We start from the raw sequence: 23,678 nt of genomic DNA, 5'->3' as shown, positions 1-23,678 counted from the left end.
TGCCCCAACATCGCATCACGGTGGGCTTACTGTATTTCTGCTTATGAGTTCCCCAAACAGTCTCGTATAATGGTCAAAACATTTTACTTTGTTCCTCTCAGCTAAAAAACCTTCCATTTTTTTTAAACTCTTAACATACAGTCTGGAAAAAATGGTCAGGTGTCCTTGTATGCTCGCTGTGAAACCTATATCACCTTATAGGTCCAATGAACCCTTTACCTTCTTAAGACCTGTCATAAGCCTCTTGGTAACTTCTGCCACGAACACGAACACTTTATTTCTGAGGACAACCTGCTTTAAGCAGGTGTGCTGTCATATTACTTTGTTTATTTACCTTACTGTCCTCTATATTTCACTGCTTTGGAAACCTATCTTGTGGCTGATTGGTATTTTTCAATGTAATATCTTTGGATGGACCCATTTTCACAGCAAACGTTTGACTTAATGCAGCAGGAAAAGCACAGGTGTTATCCACATCATTAAAAATGGCTCAGTTCTATTAAGTGTCCCAGTGAGCACAAATATCAGAACCTTGAAACTCAAGCACCTAAATGGACACCAACCATAATATTTATGACATACCGCTGTGCTTTTCCCACTCTTCATATTATATATTTTAAAATGAAATAATTCATGTGTGTGACATTCCAGAATCAGAAATACTTTATTAATCCCCGGGGGAACTTTGGGCATTACAGTTGCTCTGATACATTCCTTCTCCTAATGTTCTTTTACAAATAGACTAATCATCATTATAAACCTTCCAGCAGAATACCGTGCATTCCTTGTCACACCTTGATCACAGGTGATTTCCATTCAGCTATTATGCATTTATTAAAAATGGTGGTATTAATCTAGGTGTGGTCCTTAATAAATGGCTGAATGCTGGTACCTATGCAATCCATTGTTTTATGTTTCTGATAATTATACGTAGGTACATAATATTCTTTTCTTCTTTTTAGTTACAAAAAATAATTCTTAATCTTTGTGATTAAGAAGGAAAACAAAACCACAGCCAATGTACATTATTTTGTATATAATGTTTAATGTTCTAATGCGTCATGGTTCAGTCTTGGCCTGATTAGATTCCAGTCAGGTAGCTTTATTAAACACGAGTGTGATCATAAGCTGTCTATGACTCATTTAAACAGGCCAAACATGTTCAGTGATTGACAGAGGGAGATTCCCACTCATGTTCACAGCAGGGACGGGATATCCCCAGGTTTCCCAATAGCGACCCAGATCTCGCGAGGAAATAATTATTGCCGCGAGCGCGCAATGACGAAGCGACGTGCACGTTCACGTTTCCGCGCGCCCCAGAAAAGAACTGGGCGAAAAATTCAACGAAAGCTTGTCCAGAGTGAGCTTCCTGACCCGAGTGCGGTTTGTAGAAGAAGTTGACTCCAAGCGGCCGACGTGCACGCAGAGGTGGGGATTTTTGCACAGCTGCACCGACGGGGTTGCTGAAGTTTTGTGCGATTCAGGACCGCCTTGGTTTTTTGAGTTTTCGCAGGGAGCAGCAGCACACCACGTCGTGCCACTCGGGGAGGAGAGGAGAGAGAGGGCAGAAGTTTCCGCTGGCTTGTTTTGTCGCTGCGCGGCTGGTAAATCCGCAGGAATGTCGCAGAAGGAGAGACCCACTTTCTACCGACAGGAGCTCAACAAAACCGTGTGGGAGGTCCCGGAGCGGTATGAGAACTTATCTCCCGTCGGCTCCGGTGCTTACGGATCCGTATGGTAAGCAGTTGTTGCAGAGCACTGACGAGAGCACATAGCACCATTGCACAACAACCGAGCGGGTTCCCACCACCCACAGAGGCCCGTCAGAGTAACCTCCCCACGGGCTGCTTATCAGTCTGTGAAGGCTGCTAGGGGGAAGCTGGCGATATATAAGAAGTGCCAATGTGTTTACATTTTAATACTTAGTCTGTTATGAATTGATGCAACATCGTGCACGCTTCGGCGTTGATCGTATTTCTTCGGCGGGCGGGGATTATTTTTGTTTTTGTGCATATTTTTTGTTGTGCTGTCTAGCTTACTCTTGTCCTGTTAACACCTGTATGTACAGATCGTTTCTAGTGAGCACACAGGCTTGTCCAGTATCAAGTGTAGATATATCCCAGTGTTAAAAATGCAGAACAGCGCTTTTTAATCGTTCATCAGTCTGTTTTCTGTAGAATCAGGGGCATGTCCGTGCTTGCATCATCTGCCAAAGTGGCCCCTGCTCGTGAGATCTGATCCGTGCTCACTTAACACTGAGGGTCGACCAACACCAAACGGAACAATCGCCACACACTAGAAGAGTATTGTAGTCCTGCTCGCACAACCTGGCACTTTACACACCCGCACATTGCATGCACTTTGCATTTTCTAGTTGGGTGCAGCCTGCAGAGTACCAGAAGGTCACGTGGTTTTCGGAAAGTAGGCCCCCCTCGTGCATAGTGAGAGCTTTCTATAGGAGCCTATCCGAAGAGGATGATGACTCTAGAATGATGTCACCCTTTCTCCCGTTGTAGTACACCCATGACTCACAGTCCCGAGGTTAGGTAGTGGCCTCAGCTGTAACGCGTTTTTAGTCATCACGAAGTCATGGATAGCATCAGGACCTTTATTTTAACTTTACTGTTAGTTTACATCCTAAGTACTTCCACACCTTCATGTGCTGCTTTATGTGTGTTTTGCAGATATCAGTGCTGTATACGAGGTTACAGGCATTGATATGGAAAGCGTCTTCATAATAGCTACTGTAATAAACTAATAATATGCTATTATGTTAGGCCCAAAAGTGTGCCTAAAATGGAAAAGGTGACTTTGTTTTCCCCACAAATTATGCAAAATAGTCATTATTGTACATTGTTATAGTAAGTGGAACTCAAATGCAAGTCCCAAAGTCCCCAAAAAACTGGTTCAAAGAAATCCAATAAGATTATCATGGGCTAGTTTTCCTCAGAATAATTCAATTTCCTGTATGAATAATCTAGCTGCCGGTAAGGGGATCAGTGCAATCGCCAGATTTCAGCTGAACTTTGCTCTATAGCACAGATCCCCACAGCCACAGTAATTGAAATATTATGCTAAATTTATAAATCACATGGTGTTATAAATAGTCATATGGTGACTAATCGCTCCTTGCAGAGAATCAGCGACCTTTTTTTTCCTTGTGTGACCCTGATATTCAGATGTAGGCGTGTCTTGTTTCAGTTGTTGGTCCAAAATTATGCCGAATCAGCTGAAGGAAACTGAGAGAGTAGACCCTGAGAGTCGCACATGATTGGGAGTGCGCACATGATTGAGATTGAACGCACAAACCTCAGTCTGCTCTTACGAATGCGTGCTCTCGCCAATCTCTCTTAACTCGTTTCTTCCTCTTTCAAATCGTGTGTTGTCTGTATGCTTCCCTTCCACTTTCCTGGTGTAACTTGGTTAGAGTACAAACCTGAAAACAGTGCAGTATCAAATCAATTTGCAGAACTGGTATCCAGTTGTAGGATTCTCTGAGATTCCCACCACCACAAAAAAGGCCAAATGCATGACTTAAAATTCATTCTGCATGCAAAGTCCAAACAGCAGGGTGTCATTAAAACCCTTCAGAAGGTGTCTGAAAAGTATAAATAACCTCACAGCACCTTCTCCCGCACGTAACGGCTGTTGGTCAGCTGGAGACGCGCTCTCAGTCGCTCAGCCGACAGAGTCTTTGTTGTTGCTGCCATAACGCTCATCAGGCTCTCAGCTTGATTTCGTCCCAGCTTTTAAATATACAAAGCATGTACTATGATGCTTTTTAAATCACGTTCCCGTTGCAACAATCCCCACATTTTCTGATCTTTGTTTCATTGTAAATGTCAGACTTGGAGGAGATCCAGGGTTAATGTGGGGGAAAAAAGGCATTTTCTAGTGAACGCTGCTGGCTGGGATCACAGTATGGACTGTGAGCTGCTGAGAGCCTCGTGTTTTTAAGTCTACGTTTCTAATCGGAGCAGATACAAGCACGTAAGTCATGCAGGCCCACAGGGCCGTGTACGCATATTAAATCATTGACTCATGGGAAAAAAAACAAGTTATGGTGAAAATAATAACATCTGAATATTTGAGGTTTTGATGAAATCATAAAAATACTTTGACGGATGGCTGTGATAAATCATCAAAAGTAGTTATTGATGATGTGAATGTGAAACTCGCGAAGGAATGTGTTCCTTTGGACGATCCCTCATTCTCAAAACACTTCGACATTTAATAGTTGAATTGATTTGTTCAGGTTTTCTGTGCTTGTTTATCGCCTCTGTGTGTTTAAAGATGTATACTAGAACATTCCATGAAAGTGATTCTGCTCCAAATGCTTATTCTGTCAGCTTTCTTAGAAGTATTATTACCATGAAGTGTAACAATCTTATAACAACGTTTTACTTTGTCTTAGCAGACAACATGTAGCAATAGATATTATGCCGATTTAACAAGGATTGTCTGAGGAGGCTAATGTGGTGAGAACGTGTAATACTGTGGCCGGTTCTGGCTGACGCACATGGTTTTAACCCAAAAGACATGTGCACTGACTTGTCACGTCTCTAAACAAACAGCAGGCTTACATTTAAAACCAGCACTTAGACATGTAGCTCACATGACTGAATGCATCTGTGACGGCAGAAGGGTACAACCGTTCATTTTGGTATAAAGTTATGAATAAGGGTTTAAGAGCTCCAGAACGTCTTACACGCAGACATCATGCATCATGTCTGCTGAGATACCTGAAGATGCAACTTATTGCATTTGAATTTCGCAAGTTCCAGTATTAATCTGTTTTACCAATTCTTTTTCCCATCCATCCATTATCTATACCGCATAACCTGTTCAGAGTCACGGGGTGCTGGAGCCTATCCCAGCTGTCCCGCGGGGGTACACCCTGGACTGATCGCCAGTCAATCAATGCCAATTTAGAGTCACCAATTAACCTAACCTTATGTCTTTGATCTGTGGGAGGGAGCCGGGGCCCCCGGAGAGCATGTGCAGGGAGAACATGCAAACTCCACACAGACCAGGGTTTGAACCAGTGACCTTCTAGCTGTGAGGCAACAGCGCTAACCACTGCCCCCAATATGTTTTTATTATTATAGAATGTATTCCATATCAACAGATGATTTAAAACTTAAAACTCTTCATGTGCATGTCTCTACCTTATTAGCCCAACAGCTTGCGTGTAAATGCGATGACTCTACAAATTAAAGGATTTTAAAACACATGCAGGGTGAATGAGCAAGGAGACTCATTCTTCAGTAACTATTGTTTCAAAGACTAATGACTAAATCCAAACATTGTGTGGGAGAGTTAAGAAAACACAAGGCGTGCACAACTTGCCGGTCTTGATTCTCGAACTTGCACACAGAACTCCCTGCCCCACAAAGACCTGAGAACCAGTTTACCTGGGAGATGAAGGAGGGTACGTCCTGCGGTTCGGTTTTATCAGGAAGCAGAGTAAAGGAAAATCACTGCGTTTGATTGCCCTGTGATCATTTAATTAAAGCTGGATGGTGGAAATGAGAGGAGGTTATTGCTGCTGCTGTGTAAACATCTTAACCAGGTTATCTTCCTGTCACTAAGCATAACTCTTCTTTTATAACTCCATTAAGGATAACTCCATTTGTATGTAAAACATTTTAACAAAGCTCTGTGACGCAAAGTGAATGTGGAACAGATTACTGCTCAACATGTAAAATAGGCTCATCACAACCTTGTTCCTCTTCTCCTCTTGTTATATTTGCCTTTCAGTTCACAATGTTCCACCTGGCCGTCATCTCTCGGCTGTAGTTCCTGTCATAACCATAAAGACATTAAAAACTACTCTTAATAACTACAGGCTTATATGACAGATACTGTCCTTCCTGTTGTTACTCAGAGACCTTATATGGACATTGCATAATCAAGCTGGTGTTAAAGCGAGCACAGTTACATCAGTGCACAAAAGCTATAGTCAGATGTTAGAATTTAAACAGTCATGAACCTTGTTGTTTCTCTCTGAACATGCAAGTCAAATGGCACAGAGCTGCATTTGACTATTATGTCAACTAAAGGTGTTTGGGCAGGGGGCGTCATTATCTATTCTCCTTTTGACTTGTGTTTGGATGACGTGTCAGAGCAGTTAAATGCTCGTAAAGCAGGTTGTGTTTTTATTCGGTCATATTTCCCCCCTGTAGACTTGGTCCACAAAAGATGATATAATACTGGAATTCAAATGTACAGATGAATTAAAAAAGGTTCTCACGTATGTCATAACTGATAAAAGATATATGCAGTAAATTGTGAACGCTTATGGTAGCACAAAATTGAGATTACTCAGAGATAAGACTTGTTTTGTGTGTGCTAAGATAAGTGTTAACCACGTTCCTGAGCATAAATGTGCTGGTGGAGTCTCTGGTGGAGAAGTTTATTACTCAGAGAGTTAATTATGAATGTAAGCTTTGTGCGCACACTTTTTCAATCCTTATATGTTGGCTTTGTCCTTGTATGTTTTACTGCAAGACGCTTGAGTTTTTCTTATATATGTAAAGCCACATAATCTAATACCTTAAATTTGACATGATGCTATTGGAGCTGCGTGATTACGTTGTTATATGTGCAATAAGGCTGTCAATGAATACTCTGAATTCGAATATATAACCGAAGTGTAGTAAAAAAAAAAAAGGATATTCGGTTATTAAAATGAATATTCGATGTGACCAAAAATCAGCACTACTGCGGCTGTCTCGTGTGTTCTTGTATGTCCACGCTCGCACTCCCTTGGTTACGGAGCATGGTAATGATGGGAATTCAAATCCCAGCCCGGCCAGAGAGAGAGAGAGAGAGATTTTCACTCTTTTCTTTTTTTAGAAGGAATAATCAACATCATTTGTAGCCAAATTTGATAGCACTAATTTGCAATAATGACTTTGCAGATATTGCATGTAGCTGTAGAACTTATCACAGTGAGCGCTTGTCGACGTAAACTAAGATTTGAATCGAAAAGAACAACCCAGGAAAGCTGGGATTGGTGCATCCCTACTTTTGTCTCTGTATTCTCTAAATGACACGATTCCTTCAGACGTCTCAAAAGTCATTTGCCCGTGTGCTCACTCTTTCTGTCTGTCCGTCGACATACTGCTGAGGATCACTCCCGGTCTCATGCTGCCACCTTTTACAGCCCACATTTTTACGGCCGTCTCTTATTGCACTTCCATTTATTACACACTAATTGGACGGTGTATGCTTAGACCTGTCTTGTTTGTCCTGCAGATTAGCAGCAAGTTTCAAACACAGCATACATGTGACTTTGTTTTCACGTTTAGCTTTGGTGTACTCTGTGTTGACAGAGTACAGGTTTTCTCTCACAAGTGACACATTTACAAGTTGTTCCGTTGGCCTGGAACGTGGCGTTCAGAGGGTGTGGGAGATTATCTCTCGCTTACTGGAACAAACACGCTGCTTATCTTAATGTTTTTATAATGGATGCACTAAGGAAGTGAACAACACGACCAATAGTAGCATTAGAAGTACATTTGTGTGAGTGAACAGTTCATTTTAATTGGTGAAAAAGTGGTGAAAAGGTCATGGGTTCAAATCTCTGTCAAGTTTGTGCGATGTCTTCAGAGGAAATTGCTCCAATCTTCTCCTGTCAGAAGTAGAGTGGATGACATGGCCTTGAACTAAACACAGTGCAGCTCCAGACTGGGTCAGAAGATCAGATAGTTCAGGTACATTTAGCAGGATGCAACAACACACGAGTGAGCTTCTAAGGGATCCTCTTAATGTTTAAAAACCTGCACGGCTCGACCACAATAAGAGGAAGCGGCCCTCTTCAGCACAAAAACAACTCTGTTTTTTGTACTCATTTTGCAATCTGGCCTCAGTGATGAAGCTTAAGTGACTGACCTGGAAGGAATGCGGTTTATTGTAAGTGGGTTGTGTTTCCTCACAGATACCGGAAATGCAGCAATGTCACACTTATTCAGCAGGCACGGCCCATCTGCCTCTATTTCTACCCCCCTCCCATCTGTCTGTCTGTGTCTTGATTTATTTACTCTTTTTACAGTGTACATGGGTTTAAACAGTCCTACATCCTTGCAGCAGGATGCTTACTATACATGCTTTTGATATCACGTGCACTTTGTGTCTTATTTCTTATTTTACATTTCACCCTCAGCCAAACCTATTTTGAGTCTTGGCACCGGCTCTTATGGGACAACGATGTATTGTGTTCACACCCTCACAACTGAATGAGAAATACAATAAATGAAATGCTGACTAATGACTAAAACACCCGCATAATTGCAGGGGAGGGGCTGATTTTGAGCGCAGAAATCAGCTGTTGTCAATAGTTTATGCACCAGGGAGAAACTGGGTCACGTAGGTAATTACAGTCCGTTTTTTCTGTTTGTGTCATTTCTGTGTTTCTCTTCCTGTTTCACAGAATATTGCGTAACACCTCGGTTGTTTTAGTCGTGTTATTTTAATACTATTAAATTACTACAATGATGTTTTCATGGATTCTAAAAACGGAGATGTTAAGGCCTGCAGGTAATTTCCTGTTACTGTGTAGAATAAAGCATGAACAAATAGAGCTGTAATAACAGTGGCCAGTAATGAGTGGTCTTAGACATCATGTGCCAAACCACACAGCTGAGGTATAGTTGCATTATTGCACCCGTTCCCCCCCCCCAGGAACATGTAAACAATATAATTAAAGCAGATCATCTGCAACACCGTCTGAACGCTGCTTTTTTTTCCGCAGATATTCACTCTCCAACATGTTATTTATTCTTGTTGCAGTTTACAACTGGTGGATTTTCACACTCTCCTGGTACACAATGCAACACGTTCAGTCATGTTCCTCAAACAGCTTTAGGCTGAGGAGAATAATAAGAAGCGAAACAAGAGCTCTGAGTTATGCAATTATTTTCTTTGTTTATCGGGTTAAAGCGGCCCACACAGACCGGTAAAACATCTAATTCTCAGCTAGATGGAGGCAAATGTTTTTAGGTCTATTCTCATTAGCCCGATGTAATGTCACAGCTTCACACAAATAAGGTCTAACTGGTGTCAAACCCTCTTTGTTTGTCTTTTTCAGCTCATCGTACGATATGAAGACAGGCCTGAAGATAGCCGTGAAGAAGTTGTCGAGACCTTTCCAGTCCATCATCCACGCAAAGAGAACGTACAGAGAGCTGCGGCTGCTCAAACACATGAAGCACGAGAATGTAAGTCACCTGCAAACAAACACCCCCACCCCCACCTCCACCTCCACTCCATCCCCCGGCCTCCTTTGTATAATGCATGCATTGTTTTGTAGTTCAGCTCTTAAGAAAGCCTAGCATACGTGTGCATGTGAGATTTACACAGGATGTATTAATGACTCTCCACTACTTACATTGTTAAGCTGTGTGAATTCTTGCCGGAGCTTATTTAGCTCTGCCTTTAAGAGTGTAGTTGTGTGTATGGAGAACCTGGTGACGCAGGAGTTTAAAGGAAGAACTCGTCACAGCTGTAATGGTGCTTTGACAGCTCAAGATGGTATAAAATATCCGCAGGCAAGCAGCAAGCAGCAAGCAACTGATAAATACCTACAAACAACATCTTTTAAATGTGCTTTCACATTTAAATATACAAAGCAGCGCTGTACAATTTTTGCATCATGCATAAGATAAAATTAGCTTCTTTATCTGAATTCAGGGCATCTTCTAGAGACATGCAATTGCATTGGTAATGTCAGTGTGTCTTTGGGAGTTTAGTGGACAGGGTGTCGCACTGTTATGGATGTCTGACTCGACGCTGGACAAATCTTGACCCTTGACCATCGTACACTTATTTTACTGCACTTTGTGGTATTTTTTCAGTTGGTTGAACAAGTCAGTTGTGTTGCTTTGTGGTGCAGACACCAATTTTATGCACATTATTTTTTCTTGTGCTTGCCCTCAACCCAATATACCTCCAAACAACCGATGTCCAGCCGTTTCAGGGGGACCAATGTTTCGGTTTAATAAGTGTCGACCTGTTTTAGCATAACAAGCAGCGTTCGTAGTCTTTATAACACGTTTGCATAAATAACACAGACGTAACAGATAAGCATATTAAGAGATCGTAATGAAAAGCAACCTCACAAGGACAGCTACGTATTCTCTTCCCGTTTTCAACAGCTGCTGTAACTACGACAACCGCAGATGCATTCGGCTGAGAGTCACCAGTTAACATGGTCACTCATTGAACCGAAACACCCGTCTCTGTTGTTTACTCTTCCACTCTAAACTGCCGCTGTAAGGTAGGCGCTCATGACATGCCGGCTTCCCCAAAAGTGAAGCCAATACCTCTTGATCGCCCCCTGGGGGAGCGGCTGTTGGTTTAGGGAGCGCTTGATTTGATTGTACTTGACCGGCGGAGCATGCATTTTAAACGTCAATATCACCATCGATCATTTTGTTCTCGTGGGTAAGCCAAAATCGTGATCCGTATTAATATTCGATAAATTGTGCAGCCGTGTGAAAGCTACAGGTATATTTAAGAAATAGCAATATGTCGAGAAGCAGAAACTCATAGTGTTAGTTTCATGTGTGACAGGGTAAACAGCACACAGAAGCACACTGGCCTCCAGCGAGGGGGACTTTGTTTGCTGGCATGTTTGGTTAGAAAAAGTTCCCCCTGCGAGTGATTAAGCACGTTGTGCTCTGCGTCTAAAGCAGTGACTCACCTAACAGGTTTATAACTGCAGCCTGAACACCGTCTGTGGTGTCTTTATCCTTTGGTCTGCAGCATATTTGGATCATCCAATTATCATTTAATACATCCTGTCAGTGTCTTCTGCTGCTTTACTTTTGATTTTACACATCTTTCTGTTTTAGTGTGGGCACGCAAACACATTTCCTCGTTCCTATGCGCTGCAGCTGCATACAGCCACAAAGCACTGTGGATCCTCTTGTGTTATGCAATGTTAGCGGTTATGATTTCTCCAGCTGAAGTGCAGTGATGGGTGTTTGTGTGCTGTGTGGGAGCAGCTACACTGGTGAATGGTTTGTATGAGTGTGTGAGTAAGACGAGTAGTCTATCAATGCTCAGGGTCTAATTAAGGGAGAAGGGGGAGTTTGCATTGTAAAGAATACTCTCAGTAATTTGCAGCCAGCTATTGTAATGAGTCGAAACCGTACGTTATGGGACTTGATGAGTGACATGGAGGACTGGTGCTTCCTCTGTATGGCGCTGCAAAGCACAGCAGTTTTAGATAACACCTCCACAGAGGGAAAAAAAGAGACTCTGCAGCTTGAAAAGTATAGAAAGTGTGAAGGGGGCAAAGCGTTTAAGTGTTGCATGGTGGACTTGTGCTACTGTTGAAATGACTCAGTGCATCTATCTCTGTTTAGAAGCATGGATTTTTGGAGGATACAGAATCAGTGCCGTTATTGCTGTTATAAAAGCAACATGTTTATGTCTAAAAACGTCAGGAAGTTGCACAATAAATCTAAATTAAACATCTTTTTTTAATCTGAGTGTTGCTCCAGACAGCTTATCTTAAAGGTTATACTTCTGGTTATTAATGAGCATGTTGTTAGCAGGTTGTGTTTCATCATACAGGGACAAATTGCTTAAAGCTGTCCTCCTTTTTGTTTTTAATCATCAAAGTGTTTTAATACCTGCCTTCGCTTCACCCGGAGAGGGAATCTGTGTTTTGCTCCCGCTGTTGCCAGGAGACTCCCTGGGTTTTGGGAAGCCTGTGCGGACCAATCCGCCGTTTGTTGTGGCAGCAGCCAACCAATCAGCTGCGAGTCTGTGCCCTGTGTGGGCGGGCTGCTCCACTGTGTTTTTTTACAATAGCTACCCAACGTCTCTGCAGGGGGGCGGGAGCAGGGTGGGCACTAAAGGGGGTGCAGCCAGTGTACCAGCATGTGTACGTCTAAATATACTGTAGATACATTCATGCATGTATGATAATCCCCTACAATGTTCTCTTTCTCTTTTCATCTGCTCCAGTCAAACCTGAAGCTCTTACTCACTCTATATGGAGCCGTAATGTTTATGAGTGAAAAGAAAACACAATCAAAATGTTGAATTAAAGCTCTCTTGTTGTGAAAAGCACCAGTTTAAACGTACTCAAACTAATATGTCACATTGCCTCTGGGGCTGTAAATGTTTACCTTCTGTCTTCACACATTAGACACAGCACTGACACTGCTGGTTCTTCTCCTGTCAGCTCGATGCACAAGCTGTAACAGATAAAGCTGCTTCCTCTCAAATCATATCTGTTGCGGTTGTTCTCCGACCCTGTTTATGTGATTAAACCACTTGTTAACCAAAACACAGCGCAAGGCTAACCGAGTGTACGTCACTACACATATCAGCTCGCATTAGCGCCTTAAACTGGAATCGTTTTTCAAGACATGACTTGTCGGCTTGTTTGACTAAATGAGACAGAGTCAGATAATGCGTAGCAGGATGAAACAGTAGACAGAAACAAAAGATGCTTTTTTTATTAACTGTTACTCTGTCACACATATAAATGTTAATGTGTTTGTTTCTTGCCTGCAGGTGATCGGCCTATTAGACGTTTTCACACCAGGGACGAGCTTAGAGGAGTTCAATGATGTGTAAGTCACACTTTTTCTCACTCTCTCTTTTTCTCTGTCTTTTTAAGTTTCCCTCTCTCTCTGCCTCCTCTGTCGTTTGAAATCCTTCATATCAACACACAAAATCAAGACTAACACACTCTCAAAACTAGAGTCACCAAAAGTCATTTTCCTTCTGGTCATAACTTCCTGCGAGTCCAGCATGTAGCAGGTTTTATACCAAGGTGAATGTAGGGTGGACACGTGCGCCATACACATCACAGCTAGTCTCCATGGTAACAGCCATCTGGCAGTCTCTGGGGGTACAGTGTGTGTGTGCATCGAATACTCAATCAGTGTCCTTGAATTCTCCACATGCTGTGACGTCATCAGCATGTTGCACATTTGTGGAAATGTGAGATGAAGCTCAAACACACACGTACGCACACACACAATTGCGAGGCGTGGAAGTTGCACAATAAGAAGCGACACTTTCCTTCTCATGTGACCAAACGAAGGCAGAAACATTGTGAAATCGATCCCTCTGCAGCGATGCAGGAGAAGCAGATGTGTGCATGATCACAGACGAGCCGGTGACGCCTCTCTTGTGGTATGAGGTCAGATAAAGCAGATATAACGTACACAGACGTTACATTTACACTCAGCTGATCTGTGCGCTGTGAAAACATTCCACTATCATGAAAAAAGATAAGTGAACTAATCGGGCCATTACCCCTTTCCCCTCTCTGTACATCTATTTCTCTCCCACGCAAACGTTCTTATAGCTTTTGGAAGCAAAAGTTACGTAAAATAGTAAAGCAAACATCTTTCCTTTCATTCATTATTGCAGATAGAATAACAAGTATATATTTTTTCACGTTGAAAAAGACAAAGGGCCTTTCATAAACTACGTCTGTAAAAAACAATAGAATACTAAAGAAAAGAGCGACACAGATTTCAATGCCTCATCTGACTGGCTTTACTTTATGATTTGCAGCTACTTGGTGACACACCTAATGGGTGCAGACCTCAACAACATCGTCAAGTGTCAGAAGCTGACCGATGATCACGTCCAGTTCCTCATCTACCAGATCCTGCGAGGCTTAAAGGTCAGTGACACAACGATTCGGCTCAGAGCTGCTGGGGCCTTATTCCTTTTTATCAGTACCATGTTTTACGCGACTCATCTGATCGTTTACAAGTTAAGCTACAAACTTCGACTTTTCCCCTCGCTTTTTTAGTCTGTAGAAACATACAGATGTCTGTTACTCTAACTTTTTTTCTGGCGTTGACCACGTATTACTTTTTGATCTGTGCTGTCTGTTGAAATGGCATATACAACCAACTGTAGTTTGCTAACTGTATCAGTGTGTCTGTGTCTGTGACACACAAACACAGTGAAATATGTTGTCATAACAGTGTGGTCGAAGTTTCAGTATTTTGTTCTATTCTCCCACAGTACATCCATTCTGCAGACATCATCCACAGAGTAAGTCCACACTCTTTCATGTCCTTCTTTTCATGTTCTGATGGACTGATGGCAGGCACAAATGATAAACATGCCTCTCTGTTTTCTGTCCTGACTTTTCCTTCTTGCCTCTTTCTTTCTCCAGGACTTGAAGCCCAGTAATCTGGCTGTGAATGAAGACTGCGAGCTTAAGGTAAGAAACAAATCCACCATATGTGATTGACGTAATCATCCAGAGAAGGATGTGTTACACTCTCTCTTTCTCTCGCCTTTCTTCCCTCAGATCCTGGACTTTGGTTTGGCGCGGCACACGGATGACGAAATGACGGGTTACGTAGCCACGCGGTGGTACCGAGCCCCGGAGATCATGCTCAACTGGATGCACTACAACATGACAGGTACACACACACACACAGATTCAATCATGAAGTTTTCGATTGCAACATTACATTGTGCAATTTTTCACACAATGAAATGATACTGAAATAGCTTACTGTCTTCTGTATCCAAAAAATATCTATAAAAGCTTCATCTTTTCACCAGATATATGAAGCGTTTTATTCTTCAGCGGAACCGGTTAAGCTTTTGTGACATAAGAAATGATTAGGGCTTTTATAGGGAAAATAGTCCAGCTTTTCAATTTGCTGTTGGTGCATCGTGACGGAAATGTGCAGCACTGGTCAAAGCACCCAAATCAGTTGTGTAACATGACTTTAAGATGCTGGTATAAGTGGTCAAAAGAAGTTTAGAGTTCCTGTTCCAGTTCAAATGTAATACTACAAACAGCAAAAGTTTAAATGCAATGGTTTTTGATGCAAACAAAAGGAGGATGGCTTGGTTTTGCAGCAGATGTTAAGCACAAAATGGCAAAATAATTGACCAGATGAATCACCAAAATAGAAATCCCAGCTGAACAGATGGCTGGTTAACACACTCTGGACAGAAAAGCATGCTGAAGAGCCTCGTATTCAACATTACATACATAAAAGTGACCTAACTAATGACTGTAATGGATCTGATACTGCATATGAAGCATCATTTTCACTATGCTGCATGTTTTTTTCCATTACAATAGTGGATATCTGGTCGGTGGGCTGCATCATGGCTGAACTGCTTACCGGACGGACGCTCTTCCCCGGCACAGACCGTATCCTTCCACCGCTGTCATTGCCTCAGATTTATAAATAGCTGCACCTGCACTGCCGGTGTTTGGTTGATCTGAAAAAGTTTGATGGATGCATACTGTTCTTTTAGCGTGTTTACATGTGATGAGAATCACAGATTTCTTGCATGAGGTTTATTGTTCCTGCATTCAAGGCTCTCACAGACCACATAAACACACAATCTTTACCACTTTAAGCTGGCTCAAAAGCATAGCTGAGTATTGACTTTTGTGAGCTGCATGCCAGAATAGTGAAGGGTGTGTGTGTGTGTGTGCGCATGTGATAGGAGTTAGCATCCCCTGTGGTGGATGACTCAGCACTGCCCACTGTTGTCTCCACTGTTTCTCCGAGATACAGCACACCTTCCCATTTCCCTCCCACAAAGCTTCACATGCATAGCAGCACAACATAACAATGTTTAATAGAAAACACACAGGAACATGTTGTGTGATTAGGACACACACACACACACCTTGAAATGCAGAAGTTGACACACAATGCTGAGGTCACGGTCCTGATAAAGAACAAAAGCACGGATTTGTTTTGTGTACTGTGTTTGATTCCTGCTAAGAATCAATCAAGCCGTTCGCACTCATTCAGTGCACGCTCTGGCTTTGTGTGCGATTGAATGTGTCAACAAATCTAAATGACTACTTGTTGGTTGATTACACAGAGTACAATAATGTCTCCAGTCTGCCTCATTGTTCCTCTCTCAATGAAAGGCGGTCCTTTAACGTGTGTATAGAAGTAACAGGTGGGAGGAACTTTGATGAACAAAGCCAAAAGTCTAAAATGAGACGTTTGCAGGAGCTCTGCACAGTATTTGACATTTTGTAGAATAGATCACCAACACGTACTTTCTCTGGTCTCGTGTGAAGCAGCTGATCACTAGTACCTCAAACTGTCAGTTAACAGTTCAGTGACTCTTTTTTGTTCTTAAAGTTTTTATTTATTTTAAACAGACAGTATGTTTACTTTGAGTTACTAAATAGTCAAAGGCCTGTTGTAAATTTACACATTTAACACAAGCAAAATAAACAAACATTCAGTATTTACAGCCAGATCCTCACAGTGTCCCAGCAACACCGTCCCATGACCTCTTAAAGCTAAACGTTTGTTCATATGATCCTTTTACGAACCTAAATTCCATCCATTTTTTGAAGGGGAGGTAATTATGCTCATTTCAGCCTTCATATTTCACTCTGTGATACCTGTGGAGTAGCTTAGCATTATTTACAATTAAAAAAACTCTCACACTGGTGCTCTGCACAGGCCCTCATACAGCCTCCGTCTGAAACGACTCAGTCAGCTCTGTCCCTTTAAGAAACCCCGCCCCTACAAGCCCGCTTTCTTCTGATTGGCCAGCTCTCTGAAGCCTGCTCTGACATCACAAAGTGCAGCGTGTAGAAAAAAACTGTGTGTCCTGGCGTTCACAGCAGCCTGCAGACTGAGCTGAGAAGCCTGGGGATTACTCCAACATACTTTAATCAACAGATATGAAAATTCACCCACGTTTAGTCCGGACATCCAACATTGTAACATTATATATATATATGTCTTAAAATGTGAAACAGCATAATACCCCCTCTTTAAGATCTGGAAAGACAGTACTTTTCTGTAATCTGAGAATCACTCGGGCAGCCGTGACAACCCCTATCTTTATCGCTGCAGACTCATATTTTGATATATAAGTATTGCATAATCTCGGCAATGTAGGTATTTTTAAACCTACACATTTCCCCATGTATTCTAATACTAAACAAGTTTACACTCCCAAATTGCCTGTAAAGATGTCTCTGTTTCTGTATGACATTTCCAACATAGACTGTTGGTCGGTGAGCCCATGCTGCGGAGCTTAGAGGGAGTGAAATAAAACCTGTTTATTAACAGTTCAGTGACTTAAAAAATGCTGTTTGATTATAAATTAATTGTGCAGCTTACCAGAAATATAGCATATATACGTCAAGAAGCAAAAAATGAATCTACTTGCTCTATCTCTCTAAATGCTGCAAATTAAAGGATATAGGATTGTTGTTATTGTAACCTAACCCTGTTACGTTAACACCCTGGTTGACCTTTTGGTACTGTTTGAATAACCTTTTTCACACACAGATGACCCCCCCTCTCTCTCCTCCTCCATCACCCTCCATCCCCTCCCTGTTTTCCTTCATGTGAGTGTGTTAGACATTGATCAGTTGAAGCTTATAATGATGCTCGTCGGAACCCCAGGGCCCGAGCTCTTGATGAAAATCTCTTCGGACTCTGTGAGTGTCAAATACCAGCCTGCCGAGCTCTGCCGCACTGCCCCTCCCGCCTGTTGTTTGTGCTGCCTCTTTGTCGCCCTGGCAAGAGTCGGACGGTGTACTTTTACCACTTTGTATTGGCGCTACTTCTCCTAAGCTGCACCTGTTTGGGCCTGAACTGGTGTGTTTTTCATACGGCTTCTTCTCGCCTACAGCACAAGGCTTTGATTCTCACTTCTTTCTAGCATGTACGTCTCTTATTTTAAAAATCCTTCAGTGCAGGGCTGGGAGAAGGGGCCACAAATCTCTGTAAATACCTGGACACTTAATTATAGGTTATAGTTAGGCAAGTATTGATGTGTATTGTAGCTCTGAAACTGTCTCCTCATCCTGTGTGTGATTTCCCCCTTGTCCCATCCTTCTGACCAAAAACTACCCATAAATTGCTTGCTTTTTGACACGCTGACCTCCATGTTATGATGCCCCTTGACTCGGAAGCTTTAGATATAAACCAGCTGCAGCAGATAATGCGCCTGACGGGGACGCCCCCGGCCTCCCTCATAAGCAGGATGCCCAGCCATGAGGTGAGACACGCTCCCTTCCACCTTCCCCGGTGCCCCGGCTCCTCCCCTATCTGGAATCGGGGCACCAGCCGATACCCACGGTCCTGTTTATAGACAGATACCGTTAGACCTGATGTGTTGTTGTTAAGTCAGCAGCCTCTCCTTTCTCTCCACTCACTCCCTGTTTCCTCTCTGAGTCACCGTGCTTGTCTCAGCAAGGCTTCCCAGAGTGCTTTGCAAGTGTTTTCTGATGATCTATCTGTGGTGACACATTGGTTATGAAAAATGGAGCGCAGTGTTTGGGAAATGTGGTGAATTTGGGTCGGGATTGAAATGCTTGAAGCATGCTGACTAATAGGAAGTACTGTAATATTTCAGCACCAGACAAAAAGCAAGTGCCTCAAAAAGTGTAGCAGTTAGAGCTAGTGCAACCTTTCACCTCTTTACAGCATGAAGATGTGTTACAGTTCTGCTGTTTTGTTCATGTTTTCTCACAGGCGAGGAACTACATCAACTCACTTTCTTACATGCCCAAGAGGAACTTTGCTGATGTGTTTATTGGTGCCAACCCTCTCGGTAAGTTCCTGTTTTGGCATTATGATTGACACCAGCCCTGGCTCACTGAGTCCCTCTAGTGGTTTCATTAAGTCATTGTTTTCACCTGTGTATTAAAGGGCAGGTTCGACGATTTTTCAACCTCAGTCCTGTCATGCTTTATGGGGAGCTAATGCCTTTATGGTATGATTAAAAAAAAGCAGTTTGGCTCTGTGCCTTTGGAGGACGTTATCCGCTTCTCTAATGGGCCCTGGAAAACCTCTGTACGTTAAACGTGTCATCTGGCAGAGGCCAGGGAGCTTGCCAAACTACACTTCCTCAATCTAGGACGTCCACCTCTGATGTCATGTCTTGTTCAAAATCGTCAGGTTTGAAAGACTGCAGATCTGAAGATTTTTTAGACGATCCACCGGTATATTCTCGTCGTATTTTGGATTCTGTGCCACGAGCAATATCCTTGACTGGAAAACAGCGTCTCTCAATGGGCCGTTCCTTTCAGAGGGACGGCCACAATGCACGCTGGGTGTTGTAGGAATGTAGAATGGGCGAAACCACAAGCTGTTTGTACAACTTTCTCCACAGCTATGGCGCCAATTTCAAATATTATTGCCTCTATCGATTACAGAGAACCAGGCATGGCCGGGGGCGGATTGCTCCTTTAAGTTTGAATGAGCTTATAGACTCTTTGTTTTTCAATACTTACTGTTTTCTCATTGCTGCGTTCAAGCGGTGGATCTGCTGGAGAAAATGCTCGTGCTGGACACAGACAAGCGGATCACAGCACCTGAGGCTCTGGCCCACCCGTACTTCGCCCAGTACCACGATCCAGACGACGAGCCTGAAGCGGAGCCTTACGACCAGAGCTTCGAAAGCCGCGAGCTGGAAATTGAGGAGTGGAAGAGTAAGTTGGCACATTGTGAATGTCTTTTCTTTCACCTGGGGAAAGTTGTGTACGCAATACACCTGTGATAATAACTGCAAACACTGCTTTTATCGTCTCTCAGGGTTAACCTACGAGGAGGTCCTCAGCTTTGAGGCGCCCTCATTCGACGGAGATGAGATGGAATCATGAGGAGGAGGAGGAGGCGCCTTTTCTTCCATCTTTTTGTTTTCCAAGAAACACTTTTTAAGGACTATCAGTCTCTGTGACTATCCACCACTTTCCTCACACACGCGCACAACCACGACATTCAAGTGCCTGCCGCCATTCATCTCCGGGGGACGTCGAGATTTCAGGGATAAAACTTGGCATCCTGTTCCTTCCGTCCCCCCACTTTTGCTGTTTTTGTTACTCTGCATCCCGACGCACTGAGGCAGACTCAATAGACCCCCTATATTTATAGTGAGTTTTTATCTCGGACATTAATGTTTATAGTGACCCCCTCTTTGATTAAAAAACACATAAAACTACATGTCACGATCTTAAAGCAGATTGGAGAATCTTCCAAAACAGTTCGACTTAGTTAAACTTGGATCGTCAAGTTTCAAACTGCGGTGTGTCTTAAGTTTCTCTTTCCTCCACACTTTAAATATGTAATTTCTATCAGTGCGTAGAACCATGTAAATAAGGCAGACAGTATTTGTACATACGTACTTCAGTCAAACCAGTTACCGTATGTGTGTGATAGTCATAAAAGCTGAGTCACACCTCAGCCGACCCCCTGACAGTATGGATTTTATTACTAGAGTTTAGTCTCAGATGGCATATAAAAGAAACAGTATGTAATTTAATACGAGTGTGTATAGAATAGGATTAAAATATGTAAAATATTCACCTCTACAGGGCACATTCAAGGCTTCATGTGTCTTATGGTGTGATTTGAAGGCTTACAGCGTCCCGTTTTGAACCAAAATGTATGGAGAGCATGGAGACTTGTATCCGTTCCCGTTTCCTCTCCTTCCCTCCTCATCGATTGGTCTTTCAGCACTTCTTCTGCTGTTTCAAAAGATTGTTTCAGACTCCCTACATCCCCACGTACACATGATCAAGCCGCATTCAGCTCGCACGTCATTGAAATGTGATGTTTTTTCCCGCCACAACACCAACTGACAATGTACTTTTAATCATATTGCATTTATAAAACACAGTACTATTAATGTTTCTTGAATGTCGGGGGGCGCCAGTCTGCCTCGTATTTATGATCTTTTGTTATGTTGTCTGTATATCGATGTAAAAGAGAATATTATTTGTCAGAATTTTAGGTTCTTTTTATTATTTATGAAGATCTTACTGTATCGGACACCAAATGTATCTTCGGTAATCTCAGATGTCAGTGAAGCCGTGGTGACTGCAGCTACAGCTTGTGTATCAGAGGATGTCGGACGAACAGTATAGTTTTAAATCAGTTTGATAAAAGTTTTAAAGAGGTTCAACATTTATTTATCCAGCTGTGTTCCTTAAGGTACTGCCCGCCAAAAGTATCCTATTTTCAAAAACGTAAAGTAAATATATTCAGAAACAAAGTCCACATTTTGTATTGACATAAAACCACTAAACAGTCGACTCCTTGCTCTAAAGTGTACGACAACATTTTGATTTGGACGTGATTACAGGAGTCAGATTACACGTGACATACAAGCTCTATCCACAGTCGCTCTCGCTACCAAACAACAAGTGTCTTCACGATTTCATTTGCTTGTTTTCATGTAGAGCTTTTTCTAATGTATTATTTTATTCTCTGTGTGTTAAATCAAGATTTGATGTTCTCCTGTGATTCTGTATTATTGATTGTTTTTTGAGTAATGCTAGGACTATATTTGTCATCCATTCGAATGATTTAGCAGGGCACATGTTTGTGGGAAAGAGTGTTCGTTTACTCACTGGATGCTGAAGGGCAATGCTGACGCCTGATTCTGTGTAGTTTTCAAACTGCACACATTACATTATTTATCGTGTCCATATCCCCGTGTCACTAGTTCATTTGGTTACGCTTTCTTTGCCCGATGTGTTCATATCTTTTTACAATGTTCTTTACCACATGTACCAAGGCAGCACGCCACCTGTAAATACCACCATTAGAAATTAAAGGCTACTATTTTTCAACTGTTACAGTGTGTTGTGCCGAGTTTCAATATCCCACCACTGGGTGGCAGCACAGCGCAAGTAGAACAAAAGCTCTGCCGATAAGAGGGGTGACCAAACCTGCAGGAATGAATAGCTAATGTGTCCAAAGAAAAAGTCAAACCATGTTTTTGTGGAAATGTCTTCAATCAGTGGGTCTCCTCCCACTTTAGAGACAAACACTAGAAAGGGTTCTTACATGTATACACACAGGCAGACTCCCTGTCCTCAATGTTAATTTACTCATACAATAACTAAGTTTATGTTACAAGTTGTCAGGGAGATATTACTTGAACGTTTAAAAGGTTAAATTAATACAAAAAAAAGCATCTAAGGCAATTTGCAAGACTCCTACACAATATAATAGCTTTTTTTTTTTTTTTTACATACAGTAGTTATATAGTTCAGAATGGTGCCCTCATGGGATCCCTTCTCTATGGGTCTTTAGTTTTGGAAGCCTATTTCTGCAAGGAAACTAAATACATATTAGATGGACTTGAATAAAAACTAATGGTAAATGGAAAATATAACAAAGTTTTAATCTCAAAGATCGCAGTTTTGTTCTCTTGGGCGGCACCTATGGCGATAAATGGTAATTGCAGGGGCACACTTCCCAGATATCCAGACAGTGTTGCATGTGTGACGTCCACGGTTGGCTCCGGTTGTAACTCTTGATTGTCCTCACTGACGGTCGCTTTCCTTTTTAGACTGTTTGCCTTCATCTGAGCGTCAAATTTGTTTCTTGTTTTTGTACTGTCACTTATTGTTGAAGTTGTATCTGTAGTCATCCATCTTTTCTTTGTTTGTTCAGCCATAGTAGATTACTGTTTAATCGCAACACTTGCAGAGGCCGGAAAAGCAGCCGCTTAGCTCCGCCTACCCTCTCTGGCAGATCAACCACTGCTGGGTGATGGAAAACGCGTCACTAACTGGGCGCTGCTTGTGATTTTTTTCCACGAAAGTCGCCACAGTCTGTAATAATACTATATATTGCAAATGCAAAGGCTTTCATCAGTGGGCCATAAGCTCAATCACCATTGTGTTACCTCATTCGGCGATAGATAGTGACTTAACAGACATTTATTTACATGAAAATCTTTCATGAAATGATCACTTTGAGCTGAGTTCATAAAACTTAATTCATTCAACATTTTATCTTTACAATGTTTTAATGTCACACATTATGCAGGTGCATGGATACGGTCCTGCAGCTAAGGAGCAGAGACCATACTGCAGCAGGGACAGCAGTTTATGGAGCAGGTTGTCTTGTTTAGTGAACTGCAGCGCCACCCAGTGGTCACATGTTAGTTGGTGACCAGGATGAATGGGGTCAGACATGTGTTCCTTGTTTTATTTACAAGCTACAGGAATATTGTTGTTGAGTAAGAAAAGAGGAATGTGGGAAAAAACAGAACTAAAAAAAAGGTTGTTTTATAATTCTACAAAAATAGGGTATATTGGGGCTTTTGTAGATGTTTTAAAGCATTTGTTTAAATCCTGACTACAATAAGTCTGTGCATTTCCTGTTTTCTGTTAAAACTGAACAGAAAATCTGGAGTCCGTCTGATGTTAAAATGACCTGTTACTATTGAATTAATCAAATAACAATAAAAAAAAATTACAACATGGTATCCATAGCAACAGTCACATGAACACAAAAACAAAAAGCTCACATCTGCTCTAAAGGAGGCCGAGAAGGAGCTGGAGAGACAAAGCAACAAGTGGCGGGAGGAAAAGTCAACCCTCCCTCAGGCCGCAGAAGACTTCAAGATAACTCTGCAGGAGAAGGAGCAGCAGTGGGAGAAGAAGGAGAGCTCCATGAGGAGATGAAGAGATCAAGAACCTCCTGTCTCTCTAAAGCGGTTTACCAGAGACATAAACACAAGAAGCTCACGTCTGCTCTGAAGGAGGCTGAGAAGGCGCTGGAGAGACAAAGCAACAAGTGGCAGGAGGAAAAGTCAACCCTCCATGATGTCTCAGCTGACTGACCTGCAGGGACAGGAAAGTGAGGAGATGATGAAGCATGGCTTCTTCTCATGCCTCGATCTGTTTTAAAGAGAGCATGGGCTGCAGC

General features: G+C 42.3%; 1 protein-coding gene across 2 annotated transcripts; it reads left to right on the top strand.

Moving 5' to 3' along the window:
* The first annotated feature begins 1,336 nt into the window (after positions 1-1,336).
* mapk14b (mitogen-activated protein kinase 14b) lies at positions 1,337-21,592 on the top strand. Of its 2 annotated transcripts, none has more exons than XM_069678058.1 (12): positions 1,337-1,737; positions 9,092-9,221; positions 12,535-12,593; positions 13,549-13,660; positions 14,011-14,040; positions 14,165-14,212; positions 14,303-14,417; positions 15,095-15,166; positions 17,930-18,009; positions 18,486-18,564; positions 19,271-19,444; positions 19,548-21,592. In XM_069678058.1, exons 1-12 carry the CDS (start codon positions 1,619-1,621, stop codon positions 19,613-19,615), a joined length of 1,086 nt encoding a protein of 361 aa, XP_069534159.1. In that variant the 5' UTR covers positions 1,337-1,618; the 3' UTR covers positions 19,616-21,592. The 2 variants fall into 2 exon arrangements, with proteins under 2 accessions (XP_069534159.1, XP_069534160.1); XM_069678059.1 differs by lacking the exon at positions 17,930-18,009 and adding an exon at positions 17,367-17,446.
* Positions 21,593-23,678: the final 2,086 nt, after the last annotated feature.

Source organism: Semicossyphus pulcher, unplaced genomic scaffold (assembly GCF_022749685.1).
Source record: "Semicossyphus pulcher isolate SPU_LCO1_2020_fin unplaced genomic scaffold, fSemPul1.0.p SCAF_3, whole genome shotgun sequence".
NCBI classification, from domain to species: Eukaryota; Metazoa; Chordata; class Actinopteri; order Labriformes; family Labridae; genus Semicossyphus; species Semicossyphus pulcher.
Note: the sequence above shows the minus strand (reverse complement) of the source record. Positions and strands in the feature narration are given on the sequence as shown.